General features: G+C 41.9%; 1 protein-coding gene across 4 annotated transcripts in view; it reads right to left on the reverse strand.

Annotated features, from left to right (window-relative positions):
• The window catches only part of cep192 (centrosomal protein 192), a 143,352-nt gene that overhangs the window by 31,073 nt on the left and 93,480 nt on the right, over positions 1-18,799 (reverse strand). For all 4 annotated transcript variants that reach the window (XM_080194690.1, XM_080194688.1, XM_080194689.1 and 1 more), the window contains exons 33-36: positions 17,946-18,206; positions 13,803-13,924; positions 12,970-13,079; positions 5,018-5,174 (exon numbers count right to left, since the gene is read on the reverse strand). In XM_080194690.1, the coding sequence (XP_080050816.1) occupies positions 5,018-5,174; positions 12,970-13,079; positions 13,803-13,924; positions 17,946-18,206 (650 nt within the window). The remainder of the gene's footprint in view (positions 1-5,017; positions 5,175-12,969; positions 13,080-13,802; positions 13,925-17,945; positions 18,207-18,799) is intronic.

Genomic DNA, 18,799 nt, shown 5'->3' on the forward strand with positions numbered 1-18,799 from the left:
CAGCTATGATCTTTGGTCTTGGGTCAGTGGTGATGCTACCAAGCCACTCAATGGACATTGGAGACCCACACCCAGAGTGCATTCTCCATCCTTGCTGCCCTCAGTCTCTCTTCAATATGCAGAAATACCAACTCATCACCTGGGAGGTGGTGGGTGGGTGTAGGTTGCCACAGCAAGAGGTTTTCTTGCCCATTTTTGACCTAATGCTTTGAAAATTCATGGGGTCCAGAATCAATGTTGATCTAGAGCAACTCCCTCCCACCTTCTCTGATGTGTTTGTCTTGTTAGGTTCCAGGAATGATGGTGATGCTGCTTGGAGATTAGAGGTACAATTCCACACACTAACTGATGTGAGAAATGACTCTCCTAATTTTTGGCACAAACTCCCAAATGCAAGTAAGGACAACTTGCAGAGTGAGGCATGCTGTGATCATTTCCAGTGATCAGGTTGATACTGGGTGGTCCAACAGACTTCATTCCTTTAGACTATGAAGTGGTCCAGCAAGCGACACTGTAGTGCTTTGATACACCTGAAGGCAGTCAAGAGTCAACCACATTACTGTGGATCTGGAGTCACATAGATCAGACCAGTAAGGTTGTGTGGCACTAAATGGGTTAAATTTCAAACAGATCTAGCAACTCAAAACTGGGCATCCATGAGGCAATGGGCCAAAAGCAGCATTATATTCAACTACAAACTGTAACACAGGAGGAGTAGGCCATTCAGCCCATTAGGTTTGCTCTGCCATTCAATATGGATGTTATTCTACTTCGATGCCTTAAAACATACTCAGTGAAGGAATTTCCACAGTCCTCTGGGTAGGGAGAACTGCAAAATTCTCAACTCGAGGAAAAAAAATCTCATCTTGGTCAGTGTTCCCTAGTTTTATTCTTAAGCTAAGGGACCAAAACTCTCTGTACTCCACTAACCAAGATTCTATGGAATTGACTTCGCCAGTTCTGAACTCAAATTTTCTTGCAATATCCGCTAATATGCCAACAACCATCCTATTTGCCTTTTGCACCTGCACTTTAGCTTTCAATGACTTACTGATAAGGGCACTCAGGACTTTTTGTACATTTACGCTGGCTAATCTCTTAACCATTTAAGAAATGCTCTGCATATCCATCCGTTCCTCTTACCAAATTGAAAAACCTCACATTTTTCCACATTATAATCCTCTTGAAGCCTCTCTGCATCTTCCTTACAACACATATTCCCACCTAGTTTTATATCATCTGAGAACTTGGAAAAATTACATTTGACCCCACATCTAAAACATTGATATCTACTGTGAACAGCTGGGATTACAAGTACTGATTCCTACAGTGCTAACTAATCACAACCTGCCAATGTGAGAATCTCCCTTTTATTCCTATTCCGCTTTCAGTCTGGTAACCAATCCTTAATCAAGTGATACTTAGCTATAACATAACATAAGCCTGTGACACTAATAAACTTTAAAAATTTTCTTCTACTCCACATGCTTTGATTTGACAAACTAGCTATCACTGGAGTACTTAACCAAAAACCTTCTGAAAAGCCACATCATGGCCTGGCATTCTACCTGGTAGAATAATTCTCGTTCAATGCAGAGCGTAGAAGCAACCTGGTGAAGCAGCAGAAGCAGCGTGCGATAGGCAAAGCTAAGCAATCCCACAACCGACAGATCAGATTTAAGTTCAACACTCCTGCCACATTTGGTCATAATGGTGGACAATTAAACAGCTAACTGGACATGGTGGTTCCACAAACATACCCATCAATGATGGGGGAGCCGACCATATAAGTGCAAACAACAAGAGTGAAGTATTTGCTGAATACCAATTGGCTGATACATTTCAATTTCCTCCTGAGCTTTCTATCAATTCTTGGAAAAATGTTGGAATCAATTATTGATGAAGACTAGCTGATTATAATTTGATTATAATCTATGAGCCCCTAAAAGTGAGGTGAGAGTAATTGCCCTGACTGCAAGGCAGTGTTGGAAGTTTCAAAATCATTAATGTTAACGTGACTATAATTAGTCTGTATTAATGTTATTTAGCATTTTGTACCAAATTGACAAAAGTAATTAAAAAAACTAACACTGTATTCCTGGGAATTCTCTGCCCGTTGATGTGGTGGACGCTGCCTCGCTAAATATTTTTAAGATGCGGGTTGATGGGTTTTTGATAAGCGAGGGGATTAAGGGTTATGGGGAGAGGGCGGGAATGTGGAACTGAGCCATGACAGATCAGCCACAATCTTATTGAATGGCAGGGCAGGCTCAAAGGGCTAGATGACCTACTCCTGCTCCTATTTCTTGTGTTCTTATGTTACGTTATGAAACCAGATTAGTTAAATAGACAACCTTAATTGTGCAACAATTAAGGAATCAGCGATTGATAAATATAACTTACACCAGTCTTATGAGTAAATCTATAATTAACATTTGATTTTAATACAAATTCTTAAAATGTCACGAGAATTATAAGATGCTTCCCTCCCAGATAGTCTAAGAGATTACATGAACTTCTTGACTGAAGGAATGAAGAGGCTTACATTCAAGATGTCTCAAATAATAAATGACAGACAATTACTGGTCAACACACAAGTTAGCTTGAATTAGCTGAAGAGAAGCCGTTGTCTTAATATTATGACAATGTGCGTAATCAGCTAAAATTTCAATAGGCTAACTCGGATTTCATTTCTAACAATTGATTAAGGCGGACTTTCAACAATCTTCAAGCTATAGAAAAAAAAGAGGTCTCAACAAGCCATACTGAGACAGAAGTGTTGTTTCAACACGTTGCTATTACTATAAGGTTCATGGTGGGAGATATAGGAGGGATGTCCAAGGTAGGTTCTTTACTCAGAGTGGTTGAGGTGTGGAATGGACTGCCTGCTGTGATAGTGGAGTCAGACATTTTAGGAACTTTCATGTGGTTATTGGATAGGCACATGGAGCACACCAGAATGAGGGAGTGGAATAGCTTGATCTTGATTTTGGACAAAGCTCGGCACAACATTGAGGGCCGAAGGGCCTGTACTGTGCTGTACTGTTCTATACGTTTTCGGAGCCTTCACTTCATATCCTGGTCTGAAAAGGATAGCGTGAAGTTTGCTCAATTGTTAAAGTTAAACTTTCTCCTCTTACTGTTAATTACTGATCCTTGTTACTAATTACTGTTAATTGATACATTGCTTTTTATTGTTCTTTCTTGTAACAAGGTTAAATTTGTAGAACGTGGTGCGAATTACATTTGGGGAGTTTTTGCAAATGTGAAAGCCACAAATCTGAGTTCAAATAATTAAAGTTGTAACAGCAGCATTTGACTAAGAGTGCAGCATCAAGAAGTTGTAGCAAAAACTAGAGTTAATAGGAATCGGGGGAAAACTCTGCTATAGTTAGGGTCATTTCAGACACAAAGGAGGATGGTTGTGATTGTTGGAGGTCAATCAATTTAGTCCCAGGACATTTGCTAGAGGTTTCTCAAGTTCATGCTGCAGCCCCAACCATCTTCAGCAACTACGCTGATGTTTATCCTTCAATCATTAAAAATTAGAAATGTGCGTAATTGCACAAATGTTTAGCACCATTGCAACTCAGATCCTATATGCAGCAAACCTGAAAAACATTCAGGCTTGGGCCAATAAGTGGCAAGTAAAACTCACCACACAAGTGGCAGGGGATCATCATTTCCAGGGAAAATCTAATCAGGTGCCCTTGACATTCAATGTTATTATCATCACCGAATCCCTCATTATCTACATCCTGGGAGTTACCATTGACCAGAAATTTAACTGGACAGCTGTATGTCAAGGCAATTAGGATGGACTAGCCAGCAACACACTCAATCCCTGAAGGGCAGTTCAGAGGCTGAAAATTCTGCAGCAAGTGTTTCACCTCTCAATTCCTAAAGGCTTCACCATCTAGAAAACACAAGGCAGGAGTGTGATGGAATACTCTCCACTTGTCCGGATGAGCATCTCCAACAACTCTCAAGAAGCTCGACACCATCCAAGACACAGCAGCTCACTTGATTAACACCCCATTCATCACCTTCAACACCACAGTGGCAGCAAAGTAAAAAAAAAAAGTTTATTAGTCACAAGTAAGGCTTACATTAACACTGCAATGAAGTTACTGTGAAATTCTCCGAGTCACCACACTCTGGTGCCTACTTGGGTCAATCCACCTAACCAGCATGTCTTTCAGACTGTGGGAGAAAATTGGATTTCCTCAAGGAAACCCTATATTTGTGTGCGTTTCCTCTAGGAAATCCAATTTTCTCCCACAGTCTGAAAGACATGCTGGTTAGGTGGATTGACCCAAGTAGGCGCCAGAGTATGGTGACTAGGAGAATTTCACAGTAACTTCATTGCAGTGCCTCACAGCATCGAGGACCTGGGTTTCATTCCCAGCTTGGGTCACTGTCTGTGTAGAGTCTATACGTTCTCCCTATATTTGTGTGGAATGTATAGACTCTCAGAGTGAGCCAAGCTGGGAATCAAACCCGGGTCCTCGATGCTGTGAGGCAGCAATGCTAACCATTGTGCCGCCCCATCTTGTACATGTGTACCATCTACAATATGTACTGCAGCAACTCACCAAGCACACAACAGTTCCTGTCTTGGAACAGGATTGCTGTCCCTTCACTGTCACTAGGTTAAAATCCTAAAACTGCTTTGTAACAGCACTGTAGGTGTACCTACAGCACATGGATTGCAGTCAGTTCAAATGGCAGCTCACCACCACCTGTTCAAGGACAAACAGGGAAGGGGAATAAAGACTGGCAAAGCCAGTGATGCTCTCATCTCATGAAAAAGAGTGAATAAAAATATGCATTAGCCATACAATAAGCCCCCAAGTATGTTCTGCCATTCAATAAGTTTATGAAAGATCACCTACTTTAACTTTGCTCTTTTTAAAATTCTGGACAACTCCAATGTTTTGAATATTATTAACAATTAAATCCATGTACTTAAATCTAGTTTTCATGTTTGTAAATAATACTCTACATGTTCAAATACCTTTCTGATGCAACACTCATGCTAGATGATGAAAATAAATTAGAGGCTTCTGTATCAATGTCCTCAGTTGCAAAACTTCCAGTGAGAGACAGTATCACCCTATTTTGATTTCCAAGGAAAGTCCGGATATCATTTGGCCTCTTTGGAATGTCATAGACTACGTGGAGAGAAAAATAAACAGCTTCAGTACTTTTTCAAAACAAAACATGAAGTTATTTCATTCAAGTATATTAATCTACTTTGCAAGTTAGACTATTCAATGGTTTACGCTTCAGTGGTAAACATTGCTATCAGATATAAAGAATAAAGAAAATTACAGCACAGGAACAGGGCCTTTGGCCTTCCAAGCCTGCACCGATCATGCTGCCCAACTGAACTAAAATCCCCTACCCTTCCCAAAATCATATCTCTCTATTCCCATCCTATTAATGTATTTGTCAAGACGCTCCTTAAAAGTCGCTATCGTATCTGCTGCCACTATCTCCCTCAGCAGTGAGTTCCAAGCACCCACCATCCTCTGTGTAAAAAACCTGCCTCACACACGTCCTTTAAAACCTTGCCCCTCGCAACTTAAACCTATGTCTCTAGTAATTGACTCTTCCACTCAGAGAAAAAGCTTCTGACAAGTATGTCATTCAAGGTGTACACAACCATCCTGGATTAGTATGTATTCAAGAGTAGGCATCTTGATCAATATCCTCCTAACTCAGAAGGTTCCTATTACTGTCCTAACAAATTGAAAATAAAGTCTGTAATTTTTTGGTCTGCACAGCTCAGCCACTTGTCAGCTTAATTAAGTACGACATTGGGAGTGTTGCTTCAGTTCGAAGTTTGTCAAGGGAGAAAACCAAAAACAGGATGGGAAGAGGGTCAGAAAACAGAAAAGGAGGACAGGTAGTGAAATAAAAAGGAAAGAGGTTGGCAGGAAGAAGAGTTCTATTAAGAAAGATAACTTCATTTTAACAAGCTCTGAAGGGAAAGCATACACATTTCAGACTTCAGAAATTTCGTCCTTTTAGTAATATTAATAAATAAATAAATACAAGCTTAGTGATACAATTTTACTACCATACCATAAAATATGCACTGAAAATGGACCCTTTTTATCTTGGAAAGATCCTTGAAACATAAGAACATAAGAAATAGGAGCAGGAGTAGGCCATCCAGCCCTTCGAGCCTGCCCCGCCATTCAATAAGATCATGGCTGATCTGTCGTGGCTCAGTTCCACATTCCTGTCCTCTCCCCATAACCCTTAATCCACTCGCTTATCAAAAACCCATCAACCCTCATCTTAAAAATATTTAGCGAGGCAGCCTCCACCACTTCAACGGGCAGAGAATTCCAGAGATTCACCACCCTTTGAGTGAAGAAGTTCCTCCTCAACTCTGTTCTAAACCGCCCCCCCTTTATCTTGAGGCTGTGCCCCCTAGTCCTACCGTCCTTTCTGAGCGGGAAGAGTCTCTCCACCTCTATCCTATCCATCCCATTCATCATCTTATATGTCTCAATGAGATCTCCCCTCATTCTTCTAAGCTCTAACGAGTACAAGCCTAGTTTATTCAGCCTCTCCTCATAGCTCAACCCCCTCAACTCCGGTATCAGCCTAGTAAACCTCCTCTGCACTCCCTCCAAGGCCAAAATATCCTTGCGTAAGTACAGCGACCAAAACTGCACACAGTACTCCAGCTGCAGCCTCACCAATGCCCTATACAGCCGCAGCAAGACCTCCCTACTTTTATATTCAATCCCCCTCGCTATCTGAAGACTTCAGGCAGCACACACTGCCTTTTATATTTAGAGGAATGATTAGAACAGGTTAGAGGTTGTTATATATAGTGCAGGATTGGACACTGGGTGGGAATCCACTGCTGGTTGGTCAGGCTGCTGTCTTTGTAATAGGTCAATACATTAACATTTAACAACACAATTGATCAATGTACTGAGCTGTTACGAGGAGTATGTTGATTAGAAGTTCTTCCAAGGAACTCTTAAGATATCAACTGCCTTTTCAGAGCTACTTTTACATGGTATGGGCAAAGTTGTGTTACTCAATAATTGCTGATATCACCGAAAAAAAAATCTCCAAACAACTTTTGATATAAGCAGAGTTAATTAAACACAAACTCTAATTTAGTATCTAAAGCAGTATTGGTTAAATAGCTGGGCTGGTAATGTGCCACAGCTGCAGCACTTGGGGGATTTTATGGAGGTCACTAATGATTCTTTACTACATATGAAGTAATTGCATGCAATCCAGTATTAGCATAGAGGCAATGGAGTACTCGAGACCCAGACTAATAATCACAGCAGCTGCCAGGTTTAAATTATAGTGAATTCAATTAATTAATACAAATCTCTAATTGAAAAAGAGTTTTAGAAATAGCAACAATTATGCTAGCCAATTATCAAATTGTTGCAAAACCCGTCTGGTTCACTTACATCCTTCAGGGAAAAAAACATTCTAATCTGGTCTTCAGCAGGAGGAAATCAAGCCTGATAAATTTATTAGAATTTTTTGAGGTAGTAATAAACAGGACAGATAAAGGGGAAAATCAGTAGAAAATAATTTACTTGGATTTCCAACAAATGTTGTTCAGGTATCACACAAGAGGCCAAGATGTTGGCATTAGTATATTAGCATGGGTAGGAGGATTGGCTAACTGATAGACGCCAGAAAATTGGGATAAGAGGGGCATTTTGAGGATGACAGCTAATGACCAGTAGAGTATCACAGGGGACACAATTATTTACAATATAGATTAATGACTTAGACAAGGGAAGTGAATGTACTATTGTCAAGTTTGTGATGACAATCTATACAGATAGATTGAGTGGGCAAAAACCTGGCAGATGGAATATAATGCAGGACAATGTGAAGTTTTGCACTTCAGTAGAAAAGCTGAATACCGTTTAAATTAAAGACTGCAAAAAGCTACAGTGCAGAGGGATTTGGGAGTTCTCATGCATAAATCCCAAAAAATAAGAAAGCATTCATGTTCAGCAGGCAAGGAGGCAAATGGAATGTTAGTCTTTATTTCAAAGGGCATGGAGTCTAAAAATAAGGAAGTCTTGCTAAAAATGACAAGACACTAGTCAGGCCACAACTGAAATACTCATCACTGGTTCCAAACAAGCAACAGTCTTCCCATAGGCTAAAACACACTTTAAATTCAGGCACACTTCAAATAAGGTGTAGAAAGTCCTGTAGTTGCAGATAGACCAGACCTCCTCTTTAAACAGTTTCATGGCACATGGGACAGTAGTTAGCACTGCTGCATCACAGTGCCAGGGACTCAGGTTCAATTCCAGCCGTGGGGTGACTGTGTGGAGTTTGCATGTTCTTTGATTGGCCCTTAGTGTCCCAAGATGTATTGCTTTGTGGGGCAGGGTTACAGGGTAAATCCGAGTAAGAGTTTGTGCAGATTTGATGGGCCGAGTAGCTTCCTTCTGCACTGCAGGGATTGTGCGCTCCAGTTAGGAGCTCTAAAAAGAGAGAAACAGGCATAGCTCCTCCAATTAACCTAACATCACACAGCTCTGCATATCGAAACTCTCATTCCATTTTTTTTAAATCAAAAAACCCAGAGACTCTTTATTTTGTAAACAAGACAACACAAAGTCTTCTAGGTAAACTTAGTAATTATCCTGCTTTCTCAGCATCGAGCTGCATTCTTTCCAGATATACCAACTCAAAAAAAACTGAACGTTAACATTCTACAGAAACAAAAGATCTCAATAACACAGGATCAAACCCCCACAGTCTTTATACTCCTGAAGGGCTTCCCCAGTTTTACTGCTCTATATCTACCACATGCTCCTTTATTCACCCTCGATATCCCTGGACTTGCTACCTCTGCCCTTCACTTAGAGGAATATGTTGGCCCTGAACTCTCACTATTTCACTTGTCAAAGGCTCCGACTTTCCAGATGTACGTTCACCTGAAAGCAGCTGCTCCCAGTCAAGTTTTTAAAGTTTATTTATTCGTGTCACAAATAGCCTTACATTAACATTGTAATGAAGTCAGTGTGAAAATCCCCTTGTCACCACACCCCACACAGAATGAGAATTTATCATGGCCAACGCACCTAACCTTTCATACTGTAGAAGGAAATTGGAGTTTTGGGCGCCATACTTATGCAAGGATATTTTGGCCTTGGAGGGAGTGCAGAGGAGGTTTACTAGGCTGATGCCAGAGTTGAGGGGGTTGAGCTATGAGGAGAGGCTGAATAAACTAGGCTTGTACTCGTTAGAGCTTAGAAGAATGAGGGGAGATCTCATTGAGACATATAAGATGATGAATGGGATGGGTAGGATAGAGGTGGAGAGACTCTTCCCGCTCAGAAAGGACAGTAGGACTAGGGGGCACAGCCTCAAGATAAAGGGAGGGCGGTTTAGAACGGAGTTGAGGAGGAACTTCTTCACTCAAAGGGTGGCGAATCTCTGGAATTCTCTGCCCGTTGAAGTGGTGGAGGCTGCCTCGCTAAATATTTTTAAGACGCGGGTTGATGGGTTTTTGATAAGAGAGGAGATTAAGGGTTATGCGGAGAGGGCGGGAATGTGGAACTGAGCCACGACAGATCAGCCATGATCTTATTGAATGGCGGGGCAGGCTCGAAGGGCTGGATGGCCTACTCCTGCTCCTATTTCTTATGTTCTTATGAGTACCCGGAGGAAACCCATGCAGACACAGGGAGAATGTGCAGACTCAGCACAGACAGTGACCCAAGCTGGGAATCAAATCTGGATCCCTGGCATAGTGAGGCAGCAGCAGTAACCACTGTGCCACCATGCTGTTTGCCAGATTCTGTCCAGTGAAATTGAAATCAGCCTTCATTCAATTCAGACACTATTTCTGGATTATCCTTATCCCTTTCTGTAATGCATTTGAAACAATCCCCAAAATGCTTGCCCAGCGATACTTGGACGACTTGCTCAGCTTCATTCCCTAGGACCGGGTCTAGCACTGCTCCCATCCCTAATACACTATTTACATACTGGCACAAAAAGCTCCCCTGGATGCACTCTAAAAATTCCACCCTGTCTAATCCTTTCACACCAAGGTGACTTAAGTGAACACTGACCAACTTGAAATCCTCTACTACTATTCCCTATTTATTTTATATTTCTCTGTGGCTTGCCTCCATGTCTGTTCTTTTATGTCTCTCTGACTGTTGAAAGGCATGTAGTATAATCCTAGCAAAATGATCACCCATTTTTTATTTCTAAGCTCTACCCATACGGTAGAGCCTTCTAAGCTATCCTCCCTCATTACTGCAGTGTTGGTCTCTTATCAATAATGCAATGCCCCCTCCTCGCTTACATCCCACTGCCACCACCCCCTCCCTCCCTGCACACCCCATCTCATACCACACCTGAAATCTCTATACCCTGGAATGTTGAGTTATTATTCTTGCCCTTTTTTCACCCAGGTCTCAGTTATTGTAGTAATATTGTGCTGATTAATGCTCTTATGCTCATCTGCCTTACCAGGCTTCATGCATTAAAATAGACATTTCCCACCCATGTGCTATATCATGCCCATGTCTCCTCTGCCTATTGGACTGACCTAGTTTTCCTTCTATATCTGACAGAAAGGGGGTTGCATGTACGAGAATACTGACCTACACTTGGTCTCCTAGCCCATGAAAGATACATACCTTGGAAGTGCAGTAGATTCATTTGACTGATTTTTGGAACACAGTGAGAAGATTTTCCTACATGGAGTGAGCAAGCTGGACCTTAGAATTTGGATGAATGAGATATCCTTACAAAACAGACTTAGGTGCAGGTGCAGCAGGTGATCAAGAAGGCAAATGGAATGCTGGCCTTTATAGCGAGGGGGATAGAATATAAAAGCAGGGAGGTCTTGCTACAACTGTACAGGACACTGGTGAAGCTGCAGCTGGAGTACTGTGTGCAGTTTTGGTCGCCGCACTTGCGCAAGGATATTTTGGCCTTGGAGGGAGTGCAGAGGAGGTTCACTCGGCTGATATCGGAGATGAGGGGGTTGGACCATGAAGAGAGACTAAATAGACTGGGTCTGTACTTGTTGGAGTTTAGAAGGATGAGGGGGGATCTTATAGAGACGTATAAGATAATGAAAGGGATGGATAGGGTAGAGGTAGAGAGATTCTTTCCGCTTAGAAAGGATAGCAGGACTAGAGGGCACAGCCTCAAGATGGGGCGGGGGGGGGCAGTTTAAATTGGAATTGAGGAGGAACTTCTTCACTCAAAGGCTGGTGAATCTCTGGAATTCTCTGCCCGTTGAAGTGGTGGAGGCTACCTCGCTAAATATATTTAAGTCACGGGTAGATAGGTTTTTGACAGACAAGGGAATTAAGGGTTATGGGGAGAGAGCAGAAAAGTGGAACTGATCCACTTCAGATCAGCCATGATCTTACTGAATGGCAGGGCAGGCTCAAAAGGCTAGATGGCCCACTCCTGCTCCTAGTTCTTATGTTCTTAAGGAACTCAACAGGGCAGATGTTGGGATTATGTTTCCCCTGGTTGAGAAGTCTACAGCTGTGAGGTTGTAGGATAAGGGGTTGTCAGAATAAGAGGTCAGTCATTTCAGACTAGAACTAAAATTTGTTTTACTTTTGGAATTTTCTATCCCATGGGGAAGTGGATGGTCCGTGTTGAACATATTCAAGGCAGAGATTGGTAGGTCTTATTCTTGTATAGTAAGGGAATCAAGGCTTATGGGAACATAAGAACATAAGAAATAGGAGCAGGAGTAGGCCATCCAGCCCTTCAAGCCTGCCCCGCCATTCAATAAGATCATGGCTGATCTGTCGCTGCTCAGTTCCACTTTCCCGCCCTCTCCCCATAACCCTTAATCCCCTCTCCTATCAAAAACCCATCAACCCGCGTCTTAAAAATATTTAGCGAGGCAGCCTCCACCACTTCAACGGGCAGAGAATTCCAGAGATTCACCGCCCTTTGAGTGAAGAAGTTCCTCCTCAACTCCGTTCTAAACCGCCCCCCTTTTATCTTGAGGCTGTGCCCCCTAGTCCTACTTTCTTTTTTGAGCGGGAAGAGTCTTTCCACCTCTATCCTATCCATCCCATTCATCATCTTATACGTCTCAATGAGATCTCCCCTCATTCTTCTAAACTCTAACGAGTACAAGCCCAGTTTATTCAGCCTCTCCTCATAGCTCAACCCCCTCAACTCCGGTATCAGCCTAGTAAACCTCCTCTGCACTCCCTCCAAGGCCAAAATATCTTTGCGCAGGTGCGGCGCCCAAAAATGCACACAGTACTCCAGTTGCGGCCTCACCAATGCCCTATACAGCTGCAGCGAGACCTCCCTACTTTTATATTCAATCCCCCTCGCAATGAAGGCCAGCATCCCATTCGCCTTCCTGACCACCTGTTGCACCTGCAAGCTGGGTTTTTGCGACTCATGCACAAGGACCCCGAGGTCCCTCTGCACCGTCGCCTGCTGCAGTTTTTCGCCCCGCAAGTAATAGTCCTTCCTACCATTCTTCCTACCAAAGTGGACCACCTCACACTTGCCAACATTAAATTCCATTTGCCATTTTCTGGCATGAATGAGCAGAAGCCAATATCTTACTCAGATAGGCATATAGCTCCTATTTCTCATGTTCTTGTATTGCACCTGAAGTCCTAAGTAAGATCTCAAGAGATTTTGGTTGAAAAAGTATCAGTGGTCCCTTTGGATTTATCAGCTCCATTGCTTACTTCAGCCAATGTCTGGTGTATAGTCACAACCACCAATACTAATTTATATAAAAGGTCTTTTAAAAAATGAAGTGTGCTGCAAATACAACACGGATGATCATCTAAAGTTTGAACATTAAAAAAAAAAGGAGGTTGAATTGAGAATTTTCAGGATATAAAAAAGTCTCACCTACATTAAAATGACAGAAGAACTCAGGAAAAGTTAACCTTCAGGCTAAATGAAAGATAAATAAACAATTAATACCTTCTGACACTAACTCTTCCCCAGGAAACTTCTGATCGAAATTAATCTTCCGAAGTGGGCTGCTTCCACAAACTATCTGTTCAACTCCACGATGATTCTGGCCAAGAGCTCTGAGGTAACGTTGTGTTGGGGGGGGGGGGCGGGGGGGGGTGGAGATGATAGACAAGATAACAATGAAATTGTAGGTTGATCATGAAAGCAACAACTAACCTAATGATTAAAAAGGACCGATTTTCTGATTTACTGCATTCACATTTTAAGCTTAAAAATTACTGTTTTGCTCTCTTCGTAGTGCATCTTCATGTCGATAGCAAGGAATACTAATAAACAAACACTTTCACTTTGTCTTCGACAAAGATTCCCAGGAAAACCAGTTATTAAATAAACTTCTCCTTCTCTGCTTCATTATGCCATAGCTACAAACTTGAAAGATCAACCTTTTATTGAAAGATTGTAAACATTTTCTTCCCATATGTCACCAAGAAATTTGTTGGTGAAAAATTGTAAGTAATTTAAAATTGCAGAACTGGGCATTACTTTTGATTGTAAATGGTTTCCTTATCCACAACTATTTTGGTCTCTTGTTTTCTGACAGACAAATCACCAGATGTCCACACATTAGTCACTGGACTCTTGTAAGAACCCTGGATGATTTTTATCTGTAACCCAGATATGCAGCTAACAAATATCCCGATTCAATCACGGCCACACAGTCTTTTTCAAGCTAGTCATTAGCATGACTAGCAGTAAATTTACTACTTAAAAAAAGGTTAGAGGCAAGTATAGTTTTCCCAAACTTTCAAAGTAACAAAAATTGTAAACATGTCACTCACCTTCTTAGTTGCTGTCGTGCTACCTCGTCTCCACAATAGAAACAAATTTGACAAAGCAATGCAGGATCCATTTTACAGTGAAAGTATTCTCTTAAAGTGAAGTTGCAGGTTACAGTAATCGTCTGAGAAGAAAGTTACATACATGTGGATCAAAACCAAACTAAGTTCTGATGCTAATTTAAAAGCAACATCCTGTGAATACTGTAAATTTAAAATTAAAAAGCTGGGAATGTTGTACAGTTTTGAGTGGAATCTGTGGAGAGAGAGAAAGAGTTAATATTTCATCATAAACTGGAAAAAGTTAGAATGTAATAGGTTTTAAGAGCAGTTCTGGCAGGAAAAGCAGGTAGGAGAAAAACAAAAAAAAACCTACTGACAAAACTGTTGTCTGTCAAACTACCCTTTATTTTGCAGAGAATGGCAACTCTCCATCACCACATCACAAATATCCTCTTCATGTCTGTCATGTTTTTAAAAATTCATTCATGGGATTTGAACCTTGCTGACTAGGCCAACATTTATTATCTATCACTAATTGCCTTAAAGTAGTGGTGAATTGCCTTCTTCTGCTGCTATCCATGTGTTGTAGGTACACCCACATAATGCTGCAAAGGAGAGAGTTCCAGGATTTTGACCCAGCAACAATAAAGGAACTGTGATATACTTCCAAGTCAGAATGGCGAGTGACTTGGATGGAATCTTTCAGGTGATGTTCCTGCTGCTCTTCTCTAGATGGTAGTGGTTGTGGGTTTGGAAGGTGCTGCCCAAGGAGCTTTGGTGAGTTCCTGTGGTGCATCTTGTAGATGGTGTACACATCAGTGGTGAAGAGAGTGAATGTTTGTGGATGGGATGCCAATAAAGCAGGCTTTGTCCTGCATCATGTCAAGCTTATTGAGTATTATTGGAGCTGCAAGTAGAGTGTATTTCCAGCACACTCCTAACATGTGCCTTGTAGATGGTGGACAGACTTTGAGGAGTCAAAAGGGGAGTTACTTGCCACAGGATTTCTAGTTTCTGATCTGTGCTTGTAACCACAGTACTTATTTGGCCAATCCAATAGTTTCTGGTCAAGCCCCCCGGATGTTGATAATGGGGGATTTGATGATAATACCATTCACGTTCTCTGGAAATCTTCTGTTCACTGCCTCCAGCTCCACAGGACCTCACCCTACATCCTTCAAGGATAGGCAACACCACCTCCACGATCATCCTCAACACCGGTGCCCCATAAGGGCGTGTCCTCAGCCCCTTACTATACTCCTTATAAACCTATGACTGTGTGGCCAAATTCCCTTCCAACTTGATTTTCAAGTTTGCTGATGACACCACCTCAGTGAGTCGGATTTCAAACGACGAGACGGAGTACAGGAATGGGATTGAGAATCTGGTGAACTGGTGCAATGACAATAATCTCTCCAACAAACCAAAAGGAGATAGTCATCGACTTCAGGAAACGTAGCAGTGTACATGCCTGTTTACATTAACGGGGACAAAGTAGAAATGATCAAGAGCTTCAAGTTTGTAGGTGTTCAGATCACCAACCACCTGTCCTGGTCCTACCATGCCAAAACTACAGTTAAGAAAGCCCACTAACGGCTCTACTTTCACACAAGACTAAGAAAATTTGGCACGTCTGCTACGAGTCTCACCAATTTTCACAGATGCACTTTAGAAAGCATTCTTTCTGGTTGTATCACAGCTTGGTATGGTTCCTGCTCTGCCCAAAACCACAAGAAACTACAAAGGGTTGTGAACAAAGCTCAGTCCATCACGCAAACCAGCCTCCCATTCATTGGCTCTGTCTACACTTCCTACTGCCTAGGAAAAGGAGCCAGTATAACTAAGCACCCGGACATTCTCCTGACAGAAGGTGGAAGAGAGTAAGTTGGAAAAGTCTGAGGACATGTACCAATCAACTCAAGAACAGCTTATTCCCTGCTGCCATCAGATTTTTTAATGGACTTACCCAACTTGATCCTTTTCTACACCCTGTACTCTCCTTTTTTCTTTATGAATGGTATGCTTTGTCTGTATAGCATGTAAAAAACAATACTTTTCACTGCATACTATTAAATGTGCCAATCGTCAATCAAATCAAAATTTACAAACAGGACTTCTCAACATTTAAAGTCTGGTCATGTTTAGAATATTTGTTCGCATCAAGAAGAGAGCTGGTTATAAATAAGACAAGTAACTAGAACAAAATTGTTTCTGAATTTGTAACCAAGTGTAGTAGCAAAACATATACAGATGCATGGCCCTAAGTATCAAATCTCAGTACAAATTACTGCAGGAAGTTCTGCACTTTCAGGACGGCAGTGCCACAATGTTTATCCATCCAAACAGACAAAACAAGATAATTCAGCTTTACAAAAGGATGAAAACTGCATGGGATTATCACAAGGGTAGCCAGGTTTCATGCTTTGAGAGATTGTTACAGCTGTAAGTGAGTTTAAGCTCAAGATATAGTACAAAACAATTTCTGGGAAAGCAATATTGGCTTAAGCTTGAAAATAAAATTGAGAAGCAGCATTTTAAGAACATAAGAACATAAGAAATAGGAGCAGGAGTAGGCCATCTGGCCCTTCGAGCCTGCCCCGCCATTCAATAAGATCATGGCTGATCTGTCGTGGCTCAGTTCCACTTTCCCGCCCTCTCCCCATAACCCTTAATCCCCTCTCTTATCAAAAACCCATCAACCCGCTTCTTAAAAATATTTAGCGAGGCAGCCTCCACCACTTCAACGGGCAGAGAATTCCAGAGATTCACCACCCTTTGAGTGAAGAAGTTCCTCCTCAACTCCGTTCTAAACCGCCCCCCCTTTATCTTGAGGCTGTGCCCCCTAGTCCTACTGTCTTTTTTGAGCGGGAAGAGTCTCTCCACCTCTATCCTATCCATCCCATTCATCATCTTATACGTCTCAATGAGATCTCCCCTCATTAGAACATAGAACATAGAACACTACAGCACAAACAGGCCCTTCGGCCCACAAGTTGCGCCGATCACGTCATCACCTACCAACCTACAGACCTATCTATAACCCTCAATCTCATTAAACCCTATATACTCATCCAGGAGTCTTTTAAAAGACCCCAGCGAGTTCGCCTCCACCACCACTGACGGCAGCCGATTCCATTCACTCACCACCCTCTGAGTGAAAAACTTACCCCTAACATCACTTCTGAACCTCCCTCCCCGCACCTTAAATCTGTGTCCTCTCGTAGCGACCATTTCAACCCGGGGAAATAGCCTCTGAGAGTCCACCCTATCTATTCCTCTCAACATTTTGTAAACTTCTATCAGGTCGCCTCTCAACCTTCGTCTCTCCAGGGAAAAGAGTCCCAGCTCCCTCAACCTAACTTCATAAGGCATGCCTCCCAGTCCAGGCAACATCCTTGTAAATCTCCTCTGTACCCTTTCAATAGCTTCTACATCTTTCCTATAGTGAGGCGACCAGAACTGCGCACAATACTCCAAATGAGGCCTGACAAGGGTCTTATAAAGTTCCAGCATTACCTCCCGACTCCTAAACTCAATCCCTCGATTAATGAAGGCCAGTACACCATACGCCTTCTTGACCACCTCCTCCACCTGCGAGGCCGATTTAAGAGTCCTGTGGACCCGGACCCCAAGATCCTTCTGCTCCTCAACACTACTCAGACTTCTGCCCTTGATAGTGTACTCGTTCATCCCGTTGGTTCTGCCAAAATGGACGACTACACATTTATCCGCGTTGAAGTCCATCTGCCACTTCTCCGCCCAGTCCTGCATCCTATCTATGTCCTGCTGCAACTTTTGCCATCCTTCCAGATCATCCACAACACCACCGACCTTCGTGTCATCAGCGAACTTACTTACCCATCCCTCCACTTTCTCATCCAGGTCATTTATGAAAATGACAAACAACAAGGGTCCCAGAACAGATCCTTGAGGCACTCCGCTGGTGACTGACCTCCATTCTTCTAATGATTCCCCTTCAACCACTGGATGGAGGAATTTCTACTTTTATGCCTTCATGTATGACATAAAATTTCACCTTAATTTTTTTAAAGCAATTTCCATGAGAGCAGATCAGTAAAGACAGAAGGCAGTCCATTCTCTCAGAAATTAGTTAGTATTGTTCTTTACTACACACTATCTTACCTCTCGAGTCCGTTCCTTGAGTACAAATTGGGCTGGAGAAATATTTACAACATCTGCGGGCATAAAAGTTTTCATCTGCAAATCCATGAAACAAGCTGCCTTAACGTAAGCAGCCCGAGAGCCCGTGTTCCTCATCGAGAAAGTTATCTTGCTCACTGTGTCTGGCATGATATCAGTAAAATTCATCATATAGCTGCCTGTTTGTTTATCAACATCTTCCAATATAATGTTGCTTGTTCCTCCATAACCAGAAAGTGGAATCTGAAAAAAGCTTTAAAATTAATATTCTATAATTTGAAATTATGAAACAATTAATTTCAACTTATTGGTCACTTGCAGAATCTACAAACGCAACCTTGTCCTGTATTTTCTTTGAGTATCAGATGAGCTATCTGCATAATACAGGAAACAGTTACCAGTTGAAGAATTAGAATTAATGAATATAAATTAACTTTAGGAGGACAGCTACAATTTCTGCTCTGTTCACATATGCATGTATTTTATCCTGATAATTGTCTTGGCCCTATCTTAGTATGCTTTTTGTTGGGAAGAACAGAAGTAAATTCCTCTAAACAAAAATAAAAAAAATCAGAAGTTAAGAAATTTATTAATCAGGATCCCAAATACTACCCAGTGCAGGAACAGATTGATTTGGGAAATGAATTATGGTTACAGACATCTTAGATTCTAGAGCACTCTGACCAACACAAATCAGATGACTACATCTAAATAAAGTTGGGACTCTTGGGGATGGTGATAGTGGAGGAGATAATAGACGCCGTGAAGAAGGAGTTGAAAAAAGACTATTCATGGCTTGTGCATTTAGATAATGAAACAGAACCAACATTCAGTTG

Source organism: Carcharhinus amblyrhynchos, chromosome 8, assembly GCF_965287045.1.
Source record: "Carcharhinus amblyrhynchos chromosome 8, sCarAmb.v2.hapA, whole genome shotgun sequence".
Taxonomy (NCBI): Eukaryota; Metazoa; Chordata; class Chondrichthyes; order Carcharhiniformes; family Carcharhinidae; genus Carcharhinus; species Carcharhinus amblyrhynchos.